The following is a 24,514-nucleotide window of genomic DNA, read 5'->3' on the forward strand; positions in this document are numbered from 1 at the left end:
TTATTTTTGACAGAGTTGCTGCAGACCTCTGAATCATGAAAAGAAATTTGTGTACTGATAGCACTGCCAGCCCCCTACTTAAGTCTCTCCTGAGCCAAAGCAAGCCACTGAGCAAGGCAAATCTAAAAACTAGTTAGTTAAGACTGTCAAGGTGGTTTAATGACGATTTAGAAGATATGTCCAAAGGAGAGCACAGGAAGTATAGCACCACAAAGGCTGCACGCTACAATTATTGCACACAGCTCTGAATACTGTGTGCGCCAGTTAGGGTAAAATCCTTCCCACAGTACTCCAAGAACCTATGCTCAATTTAGACACTTCGTTCTCTGTAAATCTCATTCCACCACATTGTAGTCTGCAGCCTCTCTTGTAAGATGCAGCAGCGGCAAACTAGATTTCAAAGAACTAAAAAGGCAAAGACAGGCATCCACCACAAAGAGCCTCCTGGTTCATGAGCTTCAGAAGACCAGGAAGTTACTTCTAGTAGTCCCTTAGACCTTCCGATATGTTAGGAGCGTTTGCTGTTTTACACAGCAACTTAATCTTAAAACCCTCTTTTCAGCATTTGGAAAATGCTATTCATGGTAGCAATAACAAACAGGATGATAGTAGTTAGTCGAATGAAGTTAGCTTGCAGCCATAATACAGAGTAAACTATATTATTACCTAAGTTAGAGTAGCTGAATTATAATCTAAAATTTTCAGAGGCCATCTAACTTGACATGGAAGCCTCACTAAGCTCAAGGCTCAAGGTGATGGCTGGGGTAAGGAAAGGTCAGCGTTCCACATGGGTGTGGGGCTTCACTGGTCCCACTTGGATATTTACCTAAGATATAGCTAAGTTTGACTTTGAAATTAAATTCATAATTCTAAGAAGTAAAACACAGCCATTCTCCACACCTTGATTTTCAAACAAGGCAATTTGGTACAGAAAGAAAGGAGAAACTGAGTCTACATACGTTGACTATTAATACAGTACAGTATTGTGAAGATGAAATTAACTATATCTGTCCAAAGTACAGTAGCGTTTCCACACTATAGGCATGTAAACCTATACATCAAGATTGAGGTTGTTTTGGTTTGGATGAGCATCTGTCCTAATTCACTTGCCGAGAATTCATAAATCTAACAGGCAACCTAAACCGAATTTTTTAAAATGACAGGACAGAAAGAATGAGTGGTTGGCCGTGAATATACTTTATGATACATAAACAAGATAGATATTTAGAGTGTTTTTAAAATATTACGGGAAACAGGTATGAAAAATCATGAGGTGACATCTTTCAATTTGTCCTCTTTTGGTACATATGGAAAACAATAAAGATTGATGCACACTCTGTCCTTTCAATGTGCAAATAGCCACATGTGCATGCAACCAGGTTTAACAACTAAGCATCTGAAATTATTACAATTAGCGCTCAGTAAACTATTCAGGGGAATGTGATTAGTGCACAGCAGGTTTAGATTAGCGCCCGTCTCAGAAAAGTAAACAAATACTAGTAAAAAAAAAATAATAAGAGTCTTCAAAGGAAAAGCCAGTGGCCAAAACCCTCTTAAAATAATAGCTTTAAATCCTATTTTTGAATCTGGGAAGTATATTTTGGCTTGTATTCCAACCATTTTATGCAATTTTCACTGTAATTTATCAGATAACAGAAAATCTTTAAATCTGGATAAGAGATTTGCTGATTTGTAGCTGTATATAAACTACTATATGATGTGGGATACTGCACAATGCAAGAGATTCAAATGAAGATTTCAGATGTTATCAAAGTTATGTAATATCAACTTAAAAGGAAACTAATTCCTCAGAAAATAGATTTGTTTCTAGCAAAATTTCAGAAACAAACTAAAACATCCAGAAACCTGGACTATATAACGAACTGCTTTCTTTTCTGCTTTTTTTTAATATGTAGAATAAACCTTGCACCTAAAATCTAACAAAAAAAACCAAAACAAAATACATGTATTTATCTTTAAGTTCAATGGAGACACTCCACCCGTAACTATCTCTTATCGAACCAAGGCCTAAAATGTTTGCTTCCTCTCAATATACATGTCTTAATAAAAGACAAACAAAGAAGAAAAAAATGACAAAAGGAAAAGCTACACCAACAGCTCCTTTTCCATTGCCTTCACAGAGAGTGAGCTGCAACTGGAATCTTTACACTGTATTTATAACTGGTAGTACAAAGACTGGCTGGGGGGCAGAGACACTAAAGAGAAGGAAGGCTGCCCTCTTTATTACATATATTTTAACCTACAGATAGAATGATTCATATAGTAAACAGAATTTAAATAAGAATACAGAAAGTTATGTTAAAAAGGAGAACAATTTAGACTTAAAATAGCAATGTCAATTAGAAATAACCAGGAAATTTTTAAGTCTAATTAGGCTTTTTTTCCCCTCTGGTAACATATAAAATGCCAGATGTTCAAGTCATCCAAATACTGCTGGATATATCTCTGAGCTTGTACCATCCTATTAGAAGCAGTATGCACAACACATAGTATACAACAAATTTACATGGACTCTGGAGACAAAAATCATCCAGTGAGTCTTAGTTATCTGATTTCAAACTCACTGTCAAAGGGCAATAATTTGTCATTTCAGAACAAAAAGGGAAAGAACGATATTCCTTATTGCATGAAGACCTCTCTTTACCTCAGATTACTTCCAAATGCAGCTACTGTTGAAAGGTTTGGAGTCTGATCCTTTTTTCCATAGCACGATGACAAAAAAACCTCGGAAGGCAAGGACAGGGAAAGAGCTGATTTAGCATTTTCCCATTCTAAAATCCTCTCTGAAGGGATTTTAAGTCTGAAGAAGAAGGGAGAATAGGTAGGTAACATGCACTAGAGCCAGTTCTGTTATTAACTCTCGCTCTGCAATTTCAGGAAGGGTTTGAAAGCAACTGGGTGGGGGAGATTAAAATGTACTTTTTTTAATTCTTTGTGGGTAACATCAAACGGGAAATAAAAAGAGAGAGAATCATACAGAATGACTATGTCAGGCAGAAAAGACCTATGATGGAATAACTTAGATTTCTTGTTGATTCCTGGTTTGGTAACAAACAGTGGAACTCTATATAGTAGGGAAAAAAAAAGAAATAAGAAGAAACAAAAAAGAAAAGGGTTCTGCACATTCGCTGAAGCCCACGCTCCTTTTGACCATGAAACTCCTTAAGAAACTTTTCTTAACCTTTTCTTTCTCATCCCCTCCTGCCTTTAACTACTGTCCTTAAAAGCAGTTTCAGAAGTTCTCCCTTTTCTTTCTCTCATACTAGCCCTGTACATAATCAGTCTCAAAACTAAATCACACTAAATACACAGTCTTAATTAGTTTTGCTACTGATTCATGAAACTTAGTATGTTCCACCTCCAAAAAGCAACTATTCTTCCCTATTTCCAGTATAAAAAATTCATGCTGACAGTTCAGCTGCTGTTAGCACACACTGGCACAGTGATTTCTTCTCCAAAACATCTATTGTGATACTTTTCACTATATCCAAAATTATACTATAAAAATAAGATATCTATATGTCCAAGCAGCATCAATTCCTTCCTTCAGACTGTCTCTTTATAAAACAGAATTGTGAGATCCCTGGCCAGCATTACAAGACTCCACAGTCCCAGGCAACCTCACACTTAAAATTACTGTCTTCTAAAACCTTTGCTCAGTTGATGCCAGGTAGTTTTAAATTAGCGCACCACTACCTTAAAGCTCACCTAATGGTATTATCTGTTTCCATCTAGCAGTGTAACTACTTGTTTAATCAAAAAGTACAACCTGCCCCTGCACACATTTAACTTTACAAACCACTATATATCAAGTAGAGTTAGATATCTAAATAACTTTGTAGATCTTGGCCAAGACCTCACAGCAATTACTGAAAAATCATTTCTATCTTGTCTTAGATCACACCTTTAACAGGGAACCTCAGGCTAGCCACAATATTTTCTACATGACTAAATCCCACATGGTGAGACAATGCACCAGAGGACCAGCAGAAGACAAACTGGTACATTTTCCATAAGACTTGGCCTGGAAAAGAACCTGTACCTGTAAGTTGGACACATACAGACACTTTGAGACACCTGCAAACATTGTCACACTGCCACAAACTCCTTTGGAGATGGTACCATTAAAATGTCTTCATCCCTGGCCCAAGGTACACAGATTTATTTAAGACCCCACAAACATAAAGGATGACTCAGAATTTAAGTAAATAAGAAGCAGCTTACCTAACCTAACAATAGTTTTTAGACAGGTCACATACAACAAATATCTTTGATATTTGATATTTAAAAAAGAGTAGCAGTATTTGATACAAACTTTTACCTAGGACATTTGGAAAATATTCCTACAGCTTCTTACACAGGAATCAGAGAACAGGTTTGAGGTTCTGTCATGCACTGTTATTCTCTGAAACATAAAGCAGATCTTTGTTATATTTTGATTAACATTTAATTTACCGGGTGTACCCAGAAAACACAGTACTTATATTTGTGCAAACATACAGCCACATGCAAGTATCCACAGAACTAAAGACAGAGAGATTCTATCTGCATTGGCATTTCCAGGAATCTAAAATTTTGCAGTTCTTCTTCCTAAAAAATATCATTTAACCTTTCCAAAATCACAGGTCTAAAGTCATCTACAGGTCACTCAGTGGCAAAATCTATGCAAAAGTAAAGTCTTCCTGCCATGTGGATGATGATGCCTCGCTGAAGCACATTCTCCCCCACATGGCTACACCCAAGAGGAGACATCTAACAGCTGTTATGTTTTATGGTCATTCAATGACAGTCACTCTTACTCACCTGCAGTCCCAGCACAAAGCCAGAGAGCAAACTGATACTGGGCTAGATTAAATTTTCCTTCAAGCAGATCTAGTCCATAAGGTGCCATTTCCATCCTTGGATTTTATTACTTGTCTGTTGTAACTGCTAGCTTTCTGTTTGGAACTGAACATATTGGACACACCATCACTGGAAACGCACCTCAACAGGGCCAAAGGTATAAATTTTCATTTGAAGCAAACTGAATGTCCTGCACCTTACAGACAGCAGTATAAAAGGCAAAGCTTTGGCTATGCCACAAGTTACTTCACCACCATACCGTAAGGATTTAACTTTGACTTCTCTTTTTTTATTAATAGAGGCATAAGCACAATCCTCTAGGCATGAACGCCAGGAAGGCAAGGCAATGAGAATAAACGTTTAATGCTGTTGAATGGGCATAACAACTGTCTCCCTGCCTGCAGCTAAGTATCTCTGCTACAAAGACATTCTTACAGTTATCGCTACTAATAGTTGTTGTTGGGCAGGTATGTATATAGGAACTGTAGCTTAAAAGAGGGGGACGGGGGCGGGGGAGAAAAAAAAAAAAAAGAGTCTAATCATTTTCTGTTACAGACCAGAGTTCTGCTAAAGAAATTTAATCCTTTTTCCAATATGGAAAGAAGCCAATTGTGTACAAGTTGACTGCAATTTCAATCAGTGTGTGAACTCCAGTAACATTGATTACAACAAACCCCTCTTCTTAAAAAAAGAAACAAAACCCCCACACAAATAGCAGACTTATAAATTCTTTTTCCCTCCATCTTTCCCTCCTCCACAAGTTGTACCTTCAATACAGCCAGAACTTCCTCAGATCAGAGGACACTGTCAGTGCAGGCTGACCAATCTCAGAGGGTTTTTTTTTTCCTTTTTTTTTTCTTCAAGATACTCCGTGTTAACAGCTTGAGGGGGTTCAATCAGCACTGCTTTGATCTCAGCTGGAACTATAATTATTTAACATTGTTACAAGGATTTCTATAATCCATCCTACCATTAAATCCCTTTTACACCCTCATCTTCTGAAGGCTAATCTGCATCCGTACACTCAGTTTGTCTCTTCAGCTGGTTTCATCAGGCTCTGGCATTCTCCAACATCCAGACTGATGGTTCTTTTTTCCTAATGAAATAATTTTCTTTCAAATTGAAAAGCGCAAAAGGTCTTGTCTATTTGCTACCTTTTGATGAGATAGCTATATAACACCAATATAATCCACTGTTTGCTGCAAACTTCCTCCCAATTTCATAAAATTCATTTTCTCTGTGGTGTTTTCATTGAATTGATGATACATATGCCTGTCTTATATACATTGCTGAGAAAAAAAAATGAAATGAACACCAGCAGATGCTTAGAAAATACAGCAAAGCCAAGAACAGCATTAGTGTGCTCATTTCTCTCTATACTCCTCCTTGATAAATACCATAGGAAACATTGTATCAAAAATTAGAAAGCAAGGTAAATAACATTGCAGTCCTTGAAGAGAAAAAGGAAATAATTTATAATTATAATGTATGAAAGACAAAGACCACATGGTAAAAGGACTTTAACAGAATCAAAGGAAATAAATGACTGAAAGAGAATGAATACAGAGCAGAGTGAAAACGAAAAGCATGAGCAAAATGAGACCAGAAATATAAAAGGAGATGATCAGAAATTATGAATGATCAAAAGGGAATAGAAAGAACAAAAAGCTTTCTTTTTTTTTTTTTTCTTAAGAAAACCAAACTTGATGAGGAAAAGGAAAAGGACATTTTTTTCAGCACGTGTGTACAAGTACATTGGGGAAACTGCCTCTTTGCTGCATGCGTTCTGTGTAAATCATTTTTAAGCAATCTAAATAAATGTAAAGACATTTGCTCCACTGAGCACTGCGGGACTGTCACCTCGATAGCTACCATGCTGTGAGCATCGGCATGTGTGAAAGGGAACACAAGGCAGGAAGATGAGGATGACAAATACAACAGGTAAGTATCACTGGGTCACGATTACAAAAGAGAACTACATGTAAGCTTAGGTGCTACAGTTTTCATACAAAGTAAATTTATTCAGATAAATAATCTCATGTTCTCTACCTCCAATGAATACCTATGAGGTTAATTAAAAACAGTATATTCGGACTTGTTTTATTATTGCAAATATTGAGTAAGAAAGACAAATGGTGAACTGCAGGTAGTACCTGTACAAAAGAAAACCTGAAGGAATATAAACAGGATGGGCCACAATTAAGAAACTCACATAGAGCAAATAAGAGTTCTAGAAGGGTAAATTTTCTTTTATTCCCCTTAACTGCTAAGAAAAGGTTTAGTTTATCAGTTGACACTTAAGAAAATCATCAAGCAAGAACTATAATTCTAAAATACTGCTTGGCCTTGGCTAATAACTAAAATAATGGGCAGTAGACTCAAATGATTTTTAGGAGAAACTAAGAGCCACTGATGCTTCACACAGGGTATTTCACAATAGCTCCTCCAAATTTAGTGCCAACTTTATGGCACTTCTGTATTAAAAAATACAAAAAATAACAAGATATTAATTGTTTCCTGTATGAAAATATTTGTTCTCAGGAACACTTTGGACATTATCTATCACAATCCTTTTTACCTCTGGACAACATTTTACCATCTCCTCTCAATTCATAATATTGGTATATTCCTATAAATAGTAACAGCAAAAATGCACACAGTTACAGCAAAAATCTTATTACTAGTAAATAAAATAAAAGTATTATGCCACCACTAGACTTTATTTTACAGCTGAAATCAGAGCCATGAAATATGATAGTTTTTTTAAAAATTAAAAAAATGCAGAATTCAAATGAGTTATTGAAAATCAACATGTTATGTAAGAATTTACTATCCCACCAGTGACAATGAAGTTAGTGTGACATGAAAATCAAAAGCAAGCTAAAGATTTAGTTCACACTTCTCAAAAAAGTTGTTCATTTTTAGAAGTATATATGAGTCAAATATCTTGTATATTAAGATAAGTATTTTATTTAAAAAAGTTTCAAAATAGGAAGTAAGTTAGAAAATAAAAGAAACCCATGAAACAATGTTCTGTAATTAACAAAAACTCAAGAAGTTACGATTTGAAGTCCTTAGTTATCGTATTGAGAATTCAGTCTTACTGACGACTCAACCTTTAAGGTCCTTTTACATTCTTAGAGGAGTGAAAGGCGCCTTTAGCATTGCTTCTATTTGCATCCATATTAAATTATGCAAGCTAACATTTTGCTGAGTACATAGCAAGTACAATGATAAAGGCAGCTCCTTCCTGGGAGAGCTTCTGACCTAAGGCCATAGTCCTACAAACACTTACATATGTGCTTAACTTAATGCATGCAAGTAGGTCTTTGTTTAATGGCATGCTTATATGCATTAAATTAAAAGTTTGTAAATGCTTTGCAAGATGGGAGCCTAGAAGACCAAAAGCATTCTTCTAAAAACAGAGTGTTTTTTTCTTGTTATCTGGAGAGAAAAACAAAATAAAAATTAAAAAAAGGCATTGATTCTATCTTAAAATGTCAGGTTAATCTGGAAAAATAGATTTAGGTATGTATTTCTTGCAGGGTTCTATGAAGTCTTTTTCTTGGAGATTTGAGATATTTTTAGATGTTCAAAACTATATTCATTCCCATCTCCCATTAATGAATTTCCAGGCAGATGAACACTCCCCTGGTGACTGAGGCTAACAGTCTTTCTCTTAAAAAGTAAGTGTATTTGTAAGTCTTACGCAAACAATATATACATTCATATATTAACTATCCATTAATAGACTAGGTATTAATTCCACTGGCATCAATGTGTACTTTTGTGTTTCAAATGACCAGAAATTTTAATGATATATTTTGAGATCCTTACATTTAAAGGCTCGGTTTTATTACCTTGATGTAAAATAATAAATTTCTGCCCTCTGTTATGATTTAAATTAGCATAAGTAATTGCTGAATTTGGGCATATATCTGATTAACAGTACCCACAGTGCTTCGTACATTAGAGAGAAGACAATGTTAAACTCAGTGAAATTTGACAGCATATTATTCAACAAATAGTCCCCTGACATCCATAGGGCATCACTGGGAGCGATGAGTACTCCAACTGAAGGTGGCTATGCTAGGTTACAGCAGTCAGCTTCAGTATTTGGTATTCTTTATTTATGCATACAGACTGCTTAATATAGATAAAGCAAAGATCTGACTGCTGGTGAGCAAAATAAAGTCATTTTTCACAGTTATGATGTCATCAAAGGACTATATTTCATGGCTATAACATCTTTGCAAATATACACATAAAGTGGTATCCCCAAGGAGCTCTACTTGCTAAGTCTGCCTGAGGTCCAGCAAGGTGGACCTCCTTAAATTCCATTTAATGTACATTAAGATTTGAATATCAAGGAAGTCTAAATAGCCTAAGGGCAGAAAAGGCATTCTGAGTTTCATACACTGTAGCATACTTGCCATATTACATGAATTTTTCTATATATTATGTGCTGTCTTATCTTCAATTCACTCTTTTTAAATTTCAGCAGACCATTTTCCTTTCATGCATTTATCTGTGCATATATGCTTTATATATTATATGTAATTACAAAATTACAAGTCAAGTGAATCTCATATAATATATAAACTATTACTGATGCAGTCTCAGAATTTTAGATCTTGAAAATAGAATTTGATTACTTTATTCTCTCTAAACCAATATCACTGTAATATCAGCCCTAAGCAATATGGGCTGCTAAAATCATTTGGTTCCATTTTTCCAAAAAGGAAAACTGATAGGATTATTTTCGTGATAAATTAATTTTACCATGTAATTGCAATTATGACTTCTAATTAATGAATGGTTTCAGCCTCACTAACTAGGTCAGCATTTTTCTTTTAAAAATATATCATTTTTCTCTTTAGATAAGCGTCATGATATAACCAAGCTTTGGGGAAATGCACATAGCATTTTTACAGGGCAATGATCCCAGAAGCTGAGAGATGGTGAAAGTAATGTGACATACTTTGCTACACACTCAAGCCATTTCTTGTCTCTTTTAAAACAAAAATTAAAATGAAAGCAGATGTCAAAAGTCTTTGTACTGGGGAGGATCACAGTTTCTAAGGACTTTTAGAGTATTACTTAATTTCTTGACTGAGTTTCCCAGTAGAACACTGAGCAATGTGAGACCAGTAAACCAGTGGGGCAACTCATCAATTACCTCATACTTGCCAACGTGCATAAGACACTGTAGAATATAATGACAAGAGACAGAATTCAAGGAGAACAGGTTTTCTGTAATCAGATGTATTCCTAGAAAGACTTATTAAAGGAACATGAAGCTTTACATGTGCATCACGTAGGATAGAGTCCAATGCTCCACCATTGTCCATTGCTCTGTCACATCACTTGTTTGAACGTACCATAGCAAAACACGAGAACATTTCTCCAGTGTCCCCTGAAGATGTTCTCTGGCACATATATCCCATTTTAAATTCTACCTTGTTCATCTCCCAGTCACATGCCTGTCAACACCCTTACCACACCATTACTTGAGTCCAGATGAGTCATGCATTGTGGCATGAAGATAGAGTAAAGAAAATCAAGTAAGTTGTAACTACTAAAACCAGGATTAGCAGGACAAGATGAGAGAAAAATAATTTCCTTGGAAGAGGATCAAAATTTGATGGCTACAATGTTATGAATGTAGCAATTAAACTAAACCCTAGCTCTTATCAGACTGCAACACACCAAAATATCTGTTGTTTTATTGCGGGCTTTTTCTTTTTTTTCTTCCAGAAATAGTCATGTATTTAGAGAGCACCCCTTAACGAAAATTACTGTGAAAAGTTCAGGTCCAATATACATTTTGAAAAGTGGTAAATATCATCCTAAGCAATTCTGTAATTCAGGGATTTTTTTTTTCCCTGAGAATAAGTCAATAAAAATCATAAAGTACAAATCACAATAGCAAAGGTATTAAGTAAAGTTTAAAATTACACATAATAATAATTTCAGATTGAAACAAACAATGTGAAGCATTTACAATATTGTATTACACAAACCTTGTAAACAGAGCTCTATTAAACCGAAGATAATTCTGAGCGAATGTTTATCATGAGTGCTGTCCAGATAGCCTCATTTTTTAATGAGAACTAGTATTTATTTATATATGCAAGTCAAAGATTTATAAACTGATTAGTGGTTTTGGTACCACAGGATGAGTATCAAACTTCAGATAACCTAATGAAGGGTTTTTTTTACACAATGATGTAATTTGAAATTCAGTCTCCTTTGAGAACCACCCAGCCCAAAATGCACATATGCACCCCTCTGGAACAGTATTTCTATAGTATTCATTGTACTCACTGTCTTTCTAAATTATCCACAATAATCCATCACTGTGTTTTTATGCTGATGAAGCATCTTTAAAATCAACACAACTATATATTAGAGAAGCACAGACCTGAACGAGCCCACCTTAAACAGTTTCCCTAAATAAAATACAATTTTTATAGCTTTATCCTCAATCTCTGAAATATATCAGCCAATATTCTTTTTATAACAAACAATATGCCAATGTATAATCCTGCAATACCCACTTAAGATAATATTATGTAAAATACTTGAAAGTTTTTTCTATCTGTAATCCCCAAGGATATGTTGTGAAGTCAAGTATGGCTGCTCAAGTTTTCCAGCTTGAATACACTGTTTAACAGTTTTGAGGGAGACATAGGGAAGCAAAGGGAAAGAGGAAGTTATGATGGGAAAATTAGGTTATTTTTTTCTATAACGCATCATAAAAGATGCCACAGATACAATGGACTGCTTGCCCACATTGGCAAACTGGGCATTCGCAAGCACTTTCTCTATGCATACGATTTAATATGCTACAGAGTAAAAAAGGTTTTGTAAGTAGCCTTGATTATGTAAAAGCACATTTGCAAAGCTTTGAAATCTTTGAAGGAAAAAAAAAACCCAAACCAAAACCAAATTGTGTTGTTACAGGTTTCTAAACATAAACTTTAATCCTTATTACTTCTGCCTACCCAAATATCAGCATAGGTATATTACTAGTTTTAACTGTGGGTCATACTTCTGAATACTTGGTTCTCAGGTTTCTCACAGATTCCATCAGAAATCACTACAAATTCTGTAACTAAAGAAAAATGCAGTCTGACACTATTGAGACAACCATGCTTACTTTTGCAATGTTGGTGATTAAGTGCTGAGCGATTGCAAAAAAGTTTATTGTAGCATTTCTGTAACATGACTACTACTGCACTTCACAAAGTTCATGTAGACACTCCTTTGTCTGAAGCCGAGAACAAGAAGAGAAAACGATCTAAGATCTACTATTCAATCCATATCCTTCTTTTGAGCACACAGTGGTGAAGCACCCTAAAAATGAAATATGGTAAATAAAAACCTAAACTCAAAAGTGTATAAAGCTGGTCTGACTCAGCTAAACAGAAATGCTGAGAATGCCAAGCTCAGAATTTAGGGAGGAATTCTGTTGTTGGGACTCTATCACAGTCCCATGACCACAATGTCCAATTTCTTTTTGCAACTCTGAGCCATTCTGAACTGTGTAATTTGGGGGCGAAATAATAGTATCCAGTTTGTCACTCACATGTTACATTAAATTTTTTACTCTCAGCTAATGCTGGTTCTTTCAAATGGAGGTACAAGAGGCTCCTGATGATACTGTTCTTGTTGGTTTAGTTACATTATATCAACTTCTAATGTCTTAATGGTGAGTAAATAAAGCAGCTTTAAAAGAGGTAAGAGGAAAATGTATTTTGAAAATCAAAATATTAAATATACTGGACACCAAATACATCACCAAAACCAAATGAAAACTGCCAATTCTAGAAATAAAGTCACTAGCATCTCTCATCACGTATTTGCATCCAACTGCTGGACTAAAGCTATGTGTGTTAAATAACATTATGTTGTGTATATAGTTCAATATATTAACACATCCATCCTTCAACTGTTGAAGTCTGTTGCTATGCAGTATTCCACATGCAGTAATCTTAGCTGAACTAATGAGAAAAACACAACAAAGGACAAAATAGTTGTGGACTGATTACATGTCCCTTTAGATTCTCACCCCATCTGTTTCCACAACGAGACATTGTTTCCTAGTCCTTTGCAATTAACAGGGTGTTATATTGCCTTTATGACCAAACTACAGTGGAGACAGTCGAAAAGTGCATAGCTTTCTGCCAGCCGTTGCCGGTCCCATGGTGCATGAAACTACAAGAAACAGTGTATTATAATGCAGATGTTCATTGATTCCCTGCAGAATTTCACAGACCAGGAGTCCTTCACTGTGTGACCTGCAGGGATTTGTATTTTACATAATATCCACTACATAGTGTATCATGTCCAAAGCAAAGTACCTAGTGAATCTCATCAGTTGTCCCTTGCACAGGTCTTTCCCAGCTATCAACTTTTTTCAAAGAACAAGTCTTCTGTGCTTAAAACATAAATGCCAATCAAAATAGAATACATTTCTAATGTCTATCACCTTTCAGAGTTCAATGCCTCTTACGATTCAGGCCAATGCTGGACATAAAAAAGTACAAAATCAATCTCAATTCTAGCTAGCCTAGAAACTTGCCCAATTGCAGATGAACTTGGTTTCCAAAGAACAATTTACACCCACCAAACCGAAAATGAAAAGCCTTGCAATGTCAAGTAAATATTTCACATATCGATATATAAAAGCTCAGGAACAGTAAATTAATAACATCAAACCAAAAACTACTCTATTTGAAGGTTTTAGATAGTCTCACTTTCCTGAAGTATTTTTACCACCATAAAAATTAAGTTCTCTATATGAGAAAATGTTACTTCTAAACTAGGTTCATTAATTTTGAAATTAAATTTAAATTCACATATATATGTTAATTGTGTGAAACAATGATAAAGAAATGGCATCCCAACTGACAAAACATTTGGAATGCTTGACAAGGGCTCCAGTACTGATATTTTAAGTTGCAAGTCAAATGAGGTAGTGCTTATCTCTAAGTTTATAGACTCCTTTGATATTTCCACCTTGACTCAGGAAAGGAATGCTACAGAAGTCACCATAACAATTGACATCAAGACAGGAAATATCTCTTTGTTTTTAAAAATTCAGCCTGTTCACATGGTTTTAGCGGCATTGCATTACACTTCAATTTTCTCTTAAAGCCTTGGGGACAACCATTTCTGGCTAGTGGGCATCATTCCATTTTATTCAAGTATAGACATCTTGATTTGTCAGGTGCGACCGTAAAATGAAAATTTTCCTTATTACTTGAATCTATATATCACACACTCAGTAGATCATGCAATAGCCTGTTTCCCAGAAAAGTCAAATCTGCCTGTGTGAAAAGATGGCAGCAAAGGCCAGGTTGCTACTTTTGTGTGAGTTCACACGGCCACCCTCGCTTTTCCACCTTTCAGACCTGTATGGGGAGCAGTCAGCCAACAAAATCAATTACCTTGACTATGTATTTCTGTTAAAAGTAAAGAACAGTTAATTATGTGTGTCAATGAATGGTTCTGAGCACCGATAAATATGTGCTGTGACATATTTATGAGCTGGGAGATTTCCTTAGCCTTCAAACAGGTGACTGCCCACAAACTACCTCTGGAGAATTTTCCCTGCAGCATGCAACACTTTAACTACCGAACCTTGTGATCTTGTTGGGAAAAGTGTCAGCTGGCCTCAACCAGAATCATGCCAGGGACCATTTTAATACTTCACAATTATATACTACTCAACTTCTGTCACTATTGAATTTACTAACGCAGGTGTAGCCTATTTTTACTTAGTGCTCTAGACCTGCACCTTCTCATTACTGGACAGGAAAGTGTTCACCGCATAGGAGCAGAGATAGGGCCCTGGGAAGTGTTTGCAGTTTGCAGTGTCTACACCATCATGATCGAACAAGCTGAATACCATGCAAAGTACTTGGGAAAAAATGGTTTTAGTCAATCAGATCTAAAATAGAAGGATGCCATGCAGAGTTCTACAGATCATGTTTCAGGTCATCAACACAAATCTGGGCTACTCATGGAAAAGGACTGGGAACACTACAGTCCTTGGAGACTTGGATCAGTTCAATACACAAGACTGAAAATTATTTTATATCCTGTATTTAACAGGTAGGTGTGGTAACCTCTTAAAACAGCTCCAGTACCAGAACCCAAACCATGGAGACAGTGGTCCATTAGCATTTACTTCACCTACATTAATAATATTAAAATGTCAAAACAAGGCCTGAGGTGCAAAGTTTAACTTGATGACCACTATCCCCTCACTTTTGCTATTCTGTGTTCAGATGGCCTCCTCTTAGTTTCAAACCACTGATGGAAATTGGATCAAAACCCACAGAAACCTTCCCCTTCTCTTGCAAGATCCCCTCTCAGCTCCCGTTACGGGAGCCCTGCTTTTAATCCAATATCCACTTCACTAAAGAAGATTTATTTAGAATGCTTCTTGTTTCATAAAGGGTTCCAAAAGTCTGCAGTGATTTCTGACACTTTGTTATAATGTTTCTATGACCCCCCCACCTCCTCCTCACATACCACACCATCACCCAGCCTCATTTTCATATGGATACAAAGCATCGGGATAAAATGATGGTTCATTATAGTGGTACAGAGCTCTTATCTTCATCCGGCAAGAGTCATTTCCTTCCAAAGATTGAAATGCAAATGTGAAAATTAATGATAACTGCATTATCTGATAGCAGAGATAATACCGATTCACTGTCAGAGTAACACACAGTCGTTCTATGATTTCCTCTGCTTCTTCACAATATTCTTCTTACTGTCAGACTATATCTATGGTTAACTATGTTTCATGGATTTTTGTTAATTTACATCAAATAGCATTTCCAAGATCTTATATCTACCACGTTTCCCCAATCAAAAAAGAAACGAAATCAGGACAGTAATCTCCAAGTCCTTCTTAGGACTGGTTTAAAAGGAAAGAAAGAGAAAAATGAAAAAAAAAAAAAAAAGAAAAAAAGAAAAAAGAAGAAGAAGCAGCAAAAAGGGGGGAAAAAGACTATCGTTAATGTCCGTTTCCAACTACTAACCATTCCAATCTATATTATACACTTTTGCTTTGTAACCCAAACTGTTTATAGTATTACTAAATAGTGCAGAGCAAACCAAATAATCAATATGTAACATGAGTTTTGACTTCATCCTGCTTCACTATTATCAACAGCAGAAGTTCTGTTGATTTACCGGAGGCAGAATTTTGCACTTAGGAAACTTCCACTTTATAAGGAGATTAATATAAACAATACATTAGAAAATTATATCAAATGATAATGAGAATTTTAGGTCTAATTTACCACTACATGGCTTGGGTTTTTTTTTTTTTTTCATTTTGGATATGTGGCCAAATCATATTTTCTCACTTTCTAAGAAAAACACAGACTTCAAAACAACTTCTGACACTGACTTTCAGGACTACTCAGCTCACAAAATCAGCACGTCCTGCAAGAAAGCTGTGCTGCTTTATGGTTATGAAAGTAAGAGCTCACGCAGGGGAATTGGGATAGTCTAGTTGACAGCGTACTCCACGTGAATTAAGAGAGAGATCCAATTCCTCCTTATGATCAAGATTTTCTGATTGGCATTAATTTCACCACTGTAAGTTCAGAAAAGCACACAGATGTTATAATTCTTAACATAGTTTGAATAGACAATTTCTGGAGAAGCAAAAAATGGTAGTTGTTTGTGTGGACTGCTAGTTGCAAAGCAATACAATATTTATAAAAAGTAATATACAGTATATTCATTTATTCATTCCGTTTTAGCTACAAGGAATTATCACGGTCACCCAGTCTTAACTTCTGGCTCAGTATAATCCACCCCATTTAACATATTCCATGTTTACCACAGAACTGGATCGTGTTCTCAAGGAAAGGATGTAATTCTGAATGTAAATATTTCTAATGACAGATAAATGACTTTTCATAAAATGTTCCAATAATTAACTTTTTAAGGACTAATATCTGTTCTATGTGTCTGAAATCATGGAACTTCAACGTCCATTAAATCTTCTGATATTTTTGTACATAGTTTATTTAAAATTACATAAAAAGTCATATGTTAATAATGTCTAAGTCAACCAGAAGCTGGAAAAGGCCATTCTCCTATATCCAGTGTCTCTTATTATTTTAGATCCACCGCTATGCATTTTAATACTAAATCATGTTTTCACATAACACCATAGTGCTTTACACAGAGTATCAACTTATTCATGGATTATTGTTAAAAACATTTTAAATTATATAATAATAATTAAATATACCACATCTTAATTTTTTTATTATATTTTATTTATTCCCATGCTGCCATTGTATCTTTCACCTTAGCACCGTTTTCACTGTGCATAACAGAAAATGTTACTATGCATTATTGGTTTAATTGTGAAGTTCTAACACTTACTTGACTGCAATCTAAGAGCTTCTCTTTCAACTGAAATCAATAACTAGTTGTGCTAAATGATTTCTATTGGTCTAACAGGTAAATTAAGTCCTTGAAAATATCAGTTGATACCATATCTATTTGTCAAGCTCAACACGTTGCTAAATATAGGCACAAAGCTTGAGAAGAGACACAGGCGCTTGATTGGTCTCCTGGCCTCAGAGCAGAAAAGCTTCTACCTTAACATAACCATGGGACTGAGAACTTAGGGATAGATTTTAATCCTAAAATTCTAAGCAGCAATAACATTTTCCTTTACATCAAGTAAATACATAAGGCATTTTATGTCGAACAACTTATAAAATGTTTTATTGTTTTTCACTCAAGAACTTTACCTTAGTACTTATCTGTGATTACCCTTGACTTCAAAGGCTCTTAAAAGAAACAGTCTATTAAAAATCAATGCAAAGTGTAACACATCTACTGAAATAATAATATTAAAAAAATTTGGAATCTAGTTTAAGAATTTTTTCTTGGCTTTCAGTTGTTCTTTCCTACCTGGCCCATCCCAGTCTTCAGTTTCCACAGTAAGTTGCCCTGGTTTTTCTGACCTTGCATCACCGTCAGATTCTGCTGCTTCTGGGATGTTTTCTTCATTGCCTGAGAAAACAATGAAAGAAATACAGTAATGACATATTTCAATAGTGACTTTTAGGCAGAACACCTACAAAATCCAAACAATCGCTTATATGCATAAATGAAAACATATGCATGTGTATAAACAGAGAGAAAAGGAAAAAATATATTATTAGACACAAATATCTCTTACTTCCACATGACTTTAACAAGGCCCTAGTATCCAGTTCTTTCAGTTCTCTCAGTGGAGAGACAAATCTTGGAAATCAGTGTTTACTACAGATGCTTAAACAGAATCACAACTGGCATCTAATTTGGTAAACCATCACACAATCAGTTCCCAAATTTTCACGCACAAATGAGAGAAATCAGCTCATTACTTCACACAAACATATTATTACAGTTACGTGTTTTCTTTATTTGACACCTAACTGTTTCTTATGTATTGCAGATTAATGACACTAAGCACAAAAATACAGTCCACTAAACATTTTGGCTTTTTAGGAAGCTGGTGCAGATCTATTCTGTGACATTTAGGCATTTAAAGAATTTGCCTTTAAAGGTTAGAAGCTACTACGAGGTTCCTATGATAATTTCTCCCTATCAAGCTTTATCTAAAGACATGCAACATTTTTGATGAATTTTGAAATTTTCACCATCCAGAAATACCTAAGAAGCTTGGTCTGCCTTCAGCAACTATCCACTATAAGGCTGTATATGGGACATACTGAACATTATGATATGTTAAGGTTTTAGAGATGACCGCTTTATTATCTGAAGAATTCCTTGTTGAAAGTGCAGTTATTTCACTTAAAGGGAGATTCTAGGCAAGCTCCATGCAGAACTATGAAATAATGACTAAAAAAAAAAAAAAAAAAAATATTAAAGGGCGGAGGCTCAGGTATTAGCACAAAATAGTCTGGCCACAGTAATGTGTTATACAACAAGTGTGAGTGTTTATCCAGGTCAGCACTTTAATGCATTGGTAGATTTTATTGTTTTAACTACTAATCAACCTGAGAAACTCTTACACAGAATATACTGTGAAGAGTGAAAAATTAAACCTAAACGATTAAGTACAGTAGTCAAAAGGACTGAATTATGGGTTAATTTAGTTTTAGCAATTTTGACACAAACTTTAAAAAACTGTGTGCCACATAAAAGTGGCAGCAACGAAAAACAAATTATGTCTGTTTCAGAATCTGAATCAGACTGTTTGTCGGTTTGACAATGGCAGAGCAAGAAGGAGCAAAAGCACAGCAATTAAGCAGTAACTTGTAATTTTTTTTCCCCACTCATGATAACAAAAGCTTTTATTAGCAACATAGGTAAAGAAATGTGATTACAACAAACCATGCCAGATCCCATACGTTATCACTGGAACTATATTTATACCAGATAAGCTTGTGACCCAGAGTCTTCAAGTACATGATTATATACAAACACTATAAACTATTAACTTCATGTGCACTTGTAATGTCTTCTAATAACACATTCACCCTTGCATTTGTAAAACAAACAGTTTTTCAGATCCTAAGTATAAGAGCCTGGTATACTACTTTGCACACAAACACAATACTATATTCACTCCAGACTCTGATAACAAAAGTATAGTTTGCTGTATTTGCAGTACTAAAAATACACTCCAGGGTATCCATAGGCACTTAAAGCTAAAACACATCATGATTATCGAGTATAACTTTTCTGTTAAACACACTGTACAACTCTACCCAAGCATGTGAAGTTGATGTGCTTCAGTTCAATCTGAAGTAAGCTTCAGAAGACTGTCCTACCTGCTTGCATGCTGAAAAAGCTATTTTCTCACAAGTAGTTTTAGCAATTACTTGTCTTTAACTAACTACCCTACTTCAAGTTAGCATTTGTATAGTTACTTTGTAGTAATGAAAGAGAATTCTGATATTTTCAGGTGGACTGAAGAACCTATCACATATTTTTACCTTCATAGCTATTTAAAGCTGCAACAAATTGTTCTTTATTGAAGAGACACAAAGGACATTTTTCCAACTTTCAAATGTGGTAAGATCAACTTCTCCAAAACTGCACTTCACAGCAAAGGCAATTCTGATTATGAGTTTTAACTCAAGCTGTATAATCACCATAGCAAGCCCTTAAAATTTTCTTTGTACAGTGTTTTTATACTAAAGAAAATGTTTTCCTTCCATGGTAAACAATAGGTCTCTATGGACTCAATCAGAACAAGAAATTAAAATTTTGAAATAATATTCCATGCCCAAGCATGGAAAACTTTAGCTCTGAAATATAAAACTTTTTCCAGGTTATAATATATGCGAACCTGGCGTTAGCATGCAAGTTTGAGCATTCTTTCAATCAATGCAACCAACCAGAACATCAAACAAACAAAACTATTAGAATTGAAAGAGGAGGAGAAACTTCTGTGAAAAGATTGGGGCTGAAGGGCAAGAGAAGGACAGAATTACAGCTAAGGTATGCAACCTACTGCGCACAGTAACTAAGCATCTGGGAGATGAGGGAAGATCTGAAAACGTAGGTTAGCAAATGGCTTAACATTTTCATTAACGTGATTTTTCAGTGTTTCACAAAATATGATGTCACATGTTTTTCAAAATCAAGTTTTCATGAATCAGTGCATGCCCAGCATCAGCAGAGTGGAACAAAATGTACAGAATCTACATTACAGAAAACCTCTTTTTTTGCATCTAGAAGTATTTATTTTCTAGAAGTATTTTATTTTCATTGATATTTTCTATTATTCACCAGCAACCAAGCCCATGCCTTAGACACCTGAAATACCACAAAACTGACTTCTCCTGTACCCCACACTACTCTCACTCTGCACTGAAGTAATCTGCTTGTGAAAACAAGAAATGGTACATTACTGTGGATTTCAGAATCCAGCAGTAAGGCAAGTCTACCCTAGGCTCAGAAAGTATCAAGGTCAGGTGAAAACAGACAAACAAGTCAATCTGTTTGGTCCTGGAGACGCTGCAACTTTAAGAAGCCAAATGAAGGTTTAGCACAGCAGCTGATAACAAAAAACATCTCACAAGCTTTTTTCTTTTCTGTCACTTAATTCTACTTTAGCAGCTAACATTTGTTTAGCACAAAGGAGTTTATTTCCTTACAAAATTTATTTTCTTTCCTTTGTTTACTCTTTTTGTTCATTCACTGACTATTTTCTAGTCTCAGTAAGACCAGTTTTTATATTTATTTTAAAATTGACTACATTTTTCTTCAATTTACAGGTGTAGACCTTTAATTGGATCCAGGACATTATTTCTTTCTTTCTTCCAAGTCAAATCAAGTGCTTTTTGTTGCCTTACATATACCAATCACTTTGCTACTAACAAGTTGATTCCTTTCTAATCCCATTCTTCAGCTTTTTTCTCATGCTTATTTCTTCACTTTGCTGGTCAATTACATTCTGTATTTAAGTTAAAAGAGAAATAACTTTTTACTATCAACACCAAAGAATGGTCTAGAAGTATTGGCAATGATAAATGCTCTAAAATGAAGAAAAACCTGCTTCTGTTTATGCTTTTCCTTCTGGCAATTAAGATCAGTAAGTGAATTCTGTCCTTTAAAAGAATATTATTGCATGCAGAAGACTCATATGAGAAAGGATCTGTAATATCACATAGTACTTTTAGTCATGGGTCAATTAAGTCTACCGGACTTTCAGCTGTTTCTCTATATTTGGTATTAAAACTACTTTGGGCAATATTCATTTCCTCTAGCCTTACATGTCTGAAAGTGAAGCTAGTCCAGACTACATATATAGGTGCTCCTATAGAGAGAGAAGAGAGAAACCTCCACAGTGATTCATCCTATTTAAGGACGCCTGAAACACGAGACTCCTCTTGGTATCTCGGATAGTTGAAATGAATCAGCCTCTGAAATACATAGCTTAGACTATGAACCAAACCTTAGCCAGTTAAATCTATGAGAAACAAATCTCTATCTTACAATGAAGTGCTGAATATACAAAATACTGCTTAACTAAAAGAAGAGTCTTACTCAAACAACTTCAATACTGTAATATGAATAGAATTCTCGTCTTGAATTTACTGTTTCTTACCAGCATTAACTTTCTGTTGCTCTTCAAAAACAGTTCAAAGTTTTTAAATGTATTTTTTAATATCCTAGTGTTTATTCAACAGAGGCAAGTGAACACATTAAACTACTGTAATTCAAGGTAGTACAGTTGGTCAGGGAATCTGAAGACTGTAAAAGAGATTTATTCCCAGAAACATGAGAAGGAGAACACTAACATCTCTGACAACCCTGACAAGCAGGAAGAGACTTGAATATTAACATGTAATTTCACTTTAATCTTTTTAACAAATTAAAGGCTTCCCAATTTGTACTTAATCAGCTTGTACCACAAGAAGTTGCGATATTTTAAAGAAGCACATGGGTTAGCAGTTCTTCTCAATCCTGCTGTTTTAATCCACGTTGTTCAGTCTTGTACAATATAACTATTGAACCTTCTTCGCTAGGAATGTTATAGCAGCTGCTGGTTACTCTGTATTGTATTTTACAATCACGTAAATCAACAAAGTATTTTTAACAATGAACAGTTCAAAACTGACAGATCTACTTTCTTGCTCACAACTGCTTATCACAGTATAGATATCATATATGTTTGCCAAGTGCTTCCTATAGTTAGGATACCTTCACAGAAGCCGCTCACAAAAGATAAGGTCATAAAAGAGATGAAAAATGTGCAAGCTTCATACACTCATGGTTTTATCAACAGACAAAATAGCTTTGGGTGAAGGACTGTACCAGTCACAAACAGCACATGGCAGCTTCTACTAGAGTGAGAGAATATTAAATAAAGTTTGAAATTTAGTTTGTGCTCATTCTTCCATGACAAATGGTGTCCCTCAGGGGTCCATACTGGTGCTGTTCAATATCTTCATCAATGATATTTACAGTGAGATTGAGTGCACCCTCAGCAGGTTTGCAGATGACACCAAGCTGACTGGTGCAGTTGCCACACCGGAAGGATGAGATGTCATCCAGAGGGACCTAGACAGACTGGAGAAGTAAGGCTGTGTGAACCTCATGAGGTTCAACAAGGCCAAGTGCAAGGTCCTGCACCTGGGTTGGGGCAATCCCCATTTTCAGTACACAATGGGGCATGACGTGCTTGAGAGCAGCCCTATGGAGAAAGACTTGGGGGTGCTGGTCAATGAGAAGCTCAACATGAACTGGCAATGTGTGCTTGCAGCCCAGAAGGCCAACTGTATCTTGGGCTGCATCAAAAGAAGCGTGGCCAGCAGGGTGAGGGAAGTGATTCTGCCCCTCTATTTGTCTCTTGTGAGACCTCATCTGGAATACTGTGTCCATATACTGTGTTCTGGAATCCTCAATGTACGAAGGACATGGAGCTGTTGGAACGGGTCCAGAGGAGGGCTACAAAGATGATTGGAGGGCTTGTAGGGAAGGTGTGCCACCTTCCAGTACCTGAAGGGGGCCTACAGGAAAGCTGGAGAGGGGCTATTCATAAAGGCTTGTGGGGACAGGACCAGGGGGAACGGGTATAAACTGGAGAGGGGCGGATTCAGACTAGACATTAGGAAGAAATTCTTCACCATGAGAGTGGTGAGACACTGGAACAGGTTGCCCAGGGAGGTTGTGGCCGCCCCATCCCTGGAGGTGTTCAAGGTCAGGTTGGATGGGGCCTTGGGCAGCCTGATCTAGTGGGATGTCCCTGTCCATGGCAGGGGGGTTGGAACGATATGATCTTTAAGGTCCTTTCCAACCCTAACTATTCTATGATGCTATGATTCCTGGCAGCATAAATGTATGCTGAAATTATAAACATCCTAATACAGCTGCTCAGAGTGAACCATCACTTCTCAAATATAATATACCAACTCAGAAATAAACTGTTACAAAGCCTGTAGCATTCTTACTGCCAAAAGAGAAAATACACAATGGAAAGACTTGGGGAGTCACTCACTTTAGACTACAATTTGGCAAGTACGTAATCTTACACAGGTTAATAGGCCAGTGTGACTGGTTTTGCAGGGGCAGGATTTTTGGGGACATGGAGGAAGGGGCCCTTTCCTTCTTTCTGCTACAATCTACAGCAGCAGTAACTCCAGATCTGATCCAAGAAGGATTCTGAGACTGTACATACAAACTAGACACCAGAGTTTCGGGAACTATAAATTAGCATTCAAAAATTGTCCTTTGCTATTTGTTTTATTATGGACCAGTGTGGTAACACAGCTTACACACACTGATAATCTTGCTCTCGAATCCTAGGAAACACACTGTAAGCTGAAAATCATTGCCAAGAACCTCTCTTCAGAAGGAACACTCACGTCATTTTTAAACAAACCATTTACAACTTAAAATACAAATGCAACGTACCTAATTCATCCAACATAAATTACTGTTCAGTTGCACACACTACTCTTAAGAATAACGATAACATCTAACAGGACTTAACAGTCCTTCTTGCAGATTACCTCTTTTTAAAGGATTTTATGTACATATTTAACAAGCAGAAGTCTCAAATTTTTATGACAATGCAAGTTTTCAAAAGACATAAAAAATTCTGGGAATAAAATGTATGCAATTAATGAAAAAAATT

The 24,514-nt window shown here is 35.8% G+C and overlaps 1 protein-coding gene across 2 annotated transcripts in view; it reads right to left on the reverse strand.

The window, feature by feature from the left end:
- ZFPM2 (zinc finger protein, FOG family member 2) overlaps positions 1–24,514 on the reverse strand; it is a 309,210-nt gene that overhangs the window by 210,084 nt on the left and 74,612 nt on the right. For both annotated transcript variants that reach the window (XM_054059887.1, XM_054059886.1), the window contains one exon: positions 17,827–17,928. In XM_054059887.1, the coding sequence (XP_053915862.1) occupies positions 17,827–17,928 (102 nt within the window). The remainder of the gene's footprint in view (positions 1–17,826; positions 17,929–24,514) is intronic.

Source organism: Cuculus canorus, chromosome 2, assembly GCF_017976375.1.
Source record: "Cuculus canorus isolate bCucCan1 chromosome 2, bCucCan1.pri, whole genome shotgun sequence".
NCBI classification, from domain to species: Eukaryota; Metazoa; Chordata; class Aves; order Cuculiformes; family Cuculidae; genus Cuculus; species Cuculus canorus.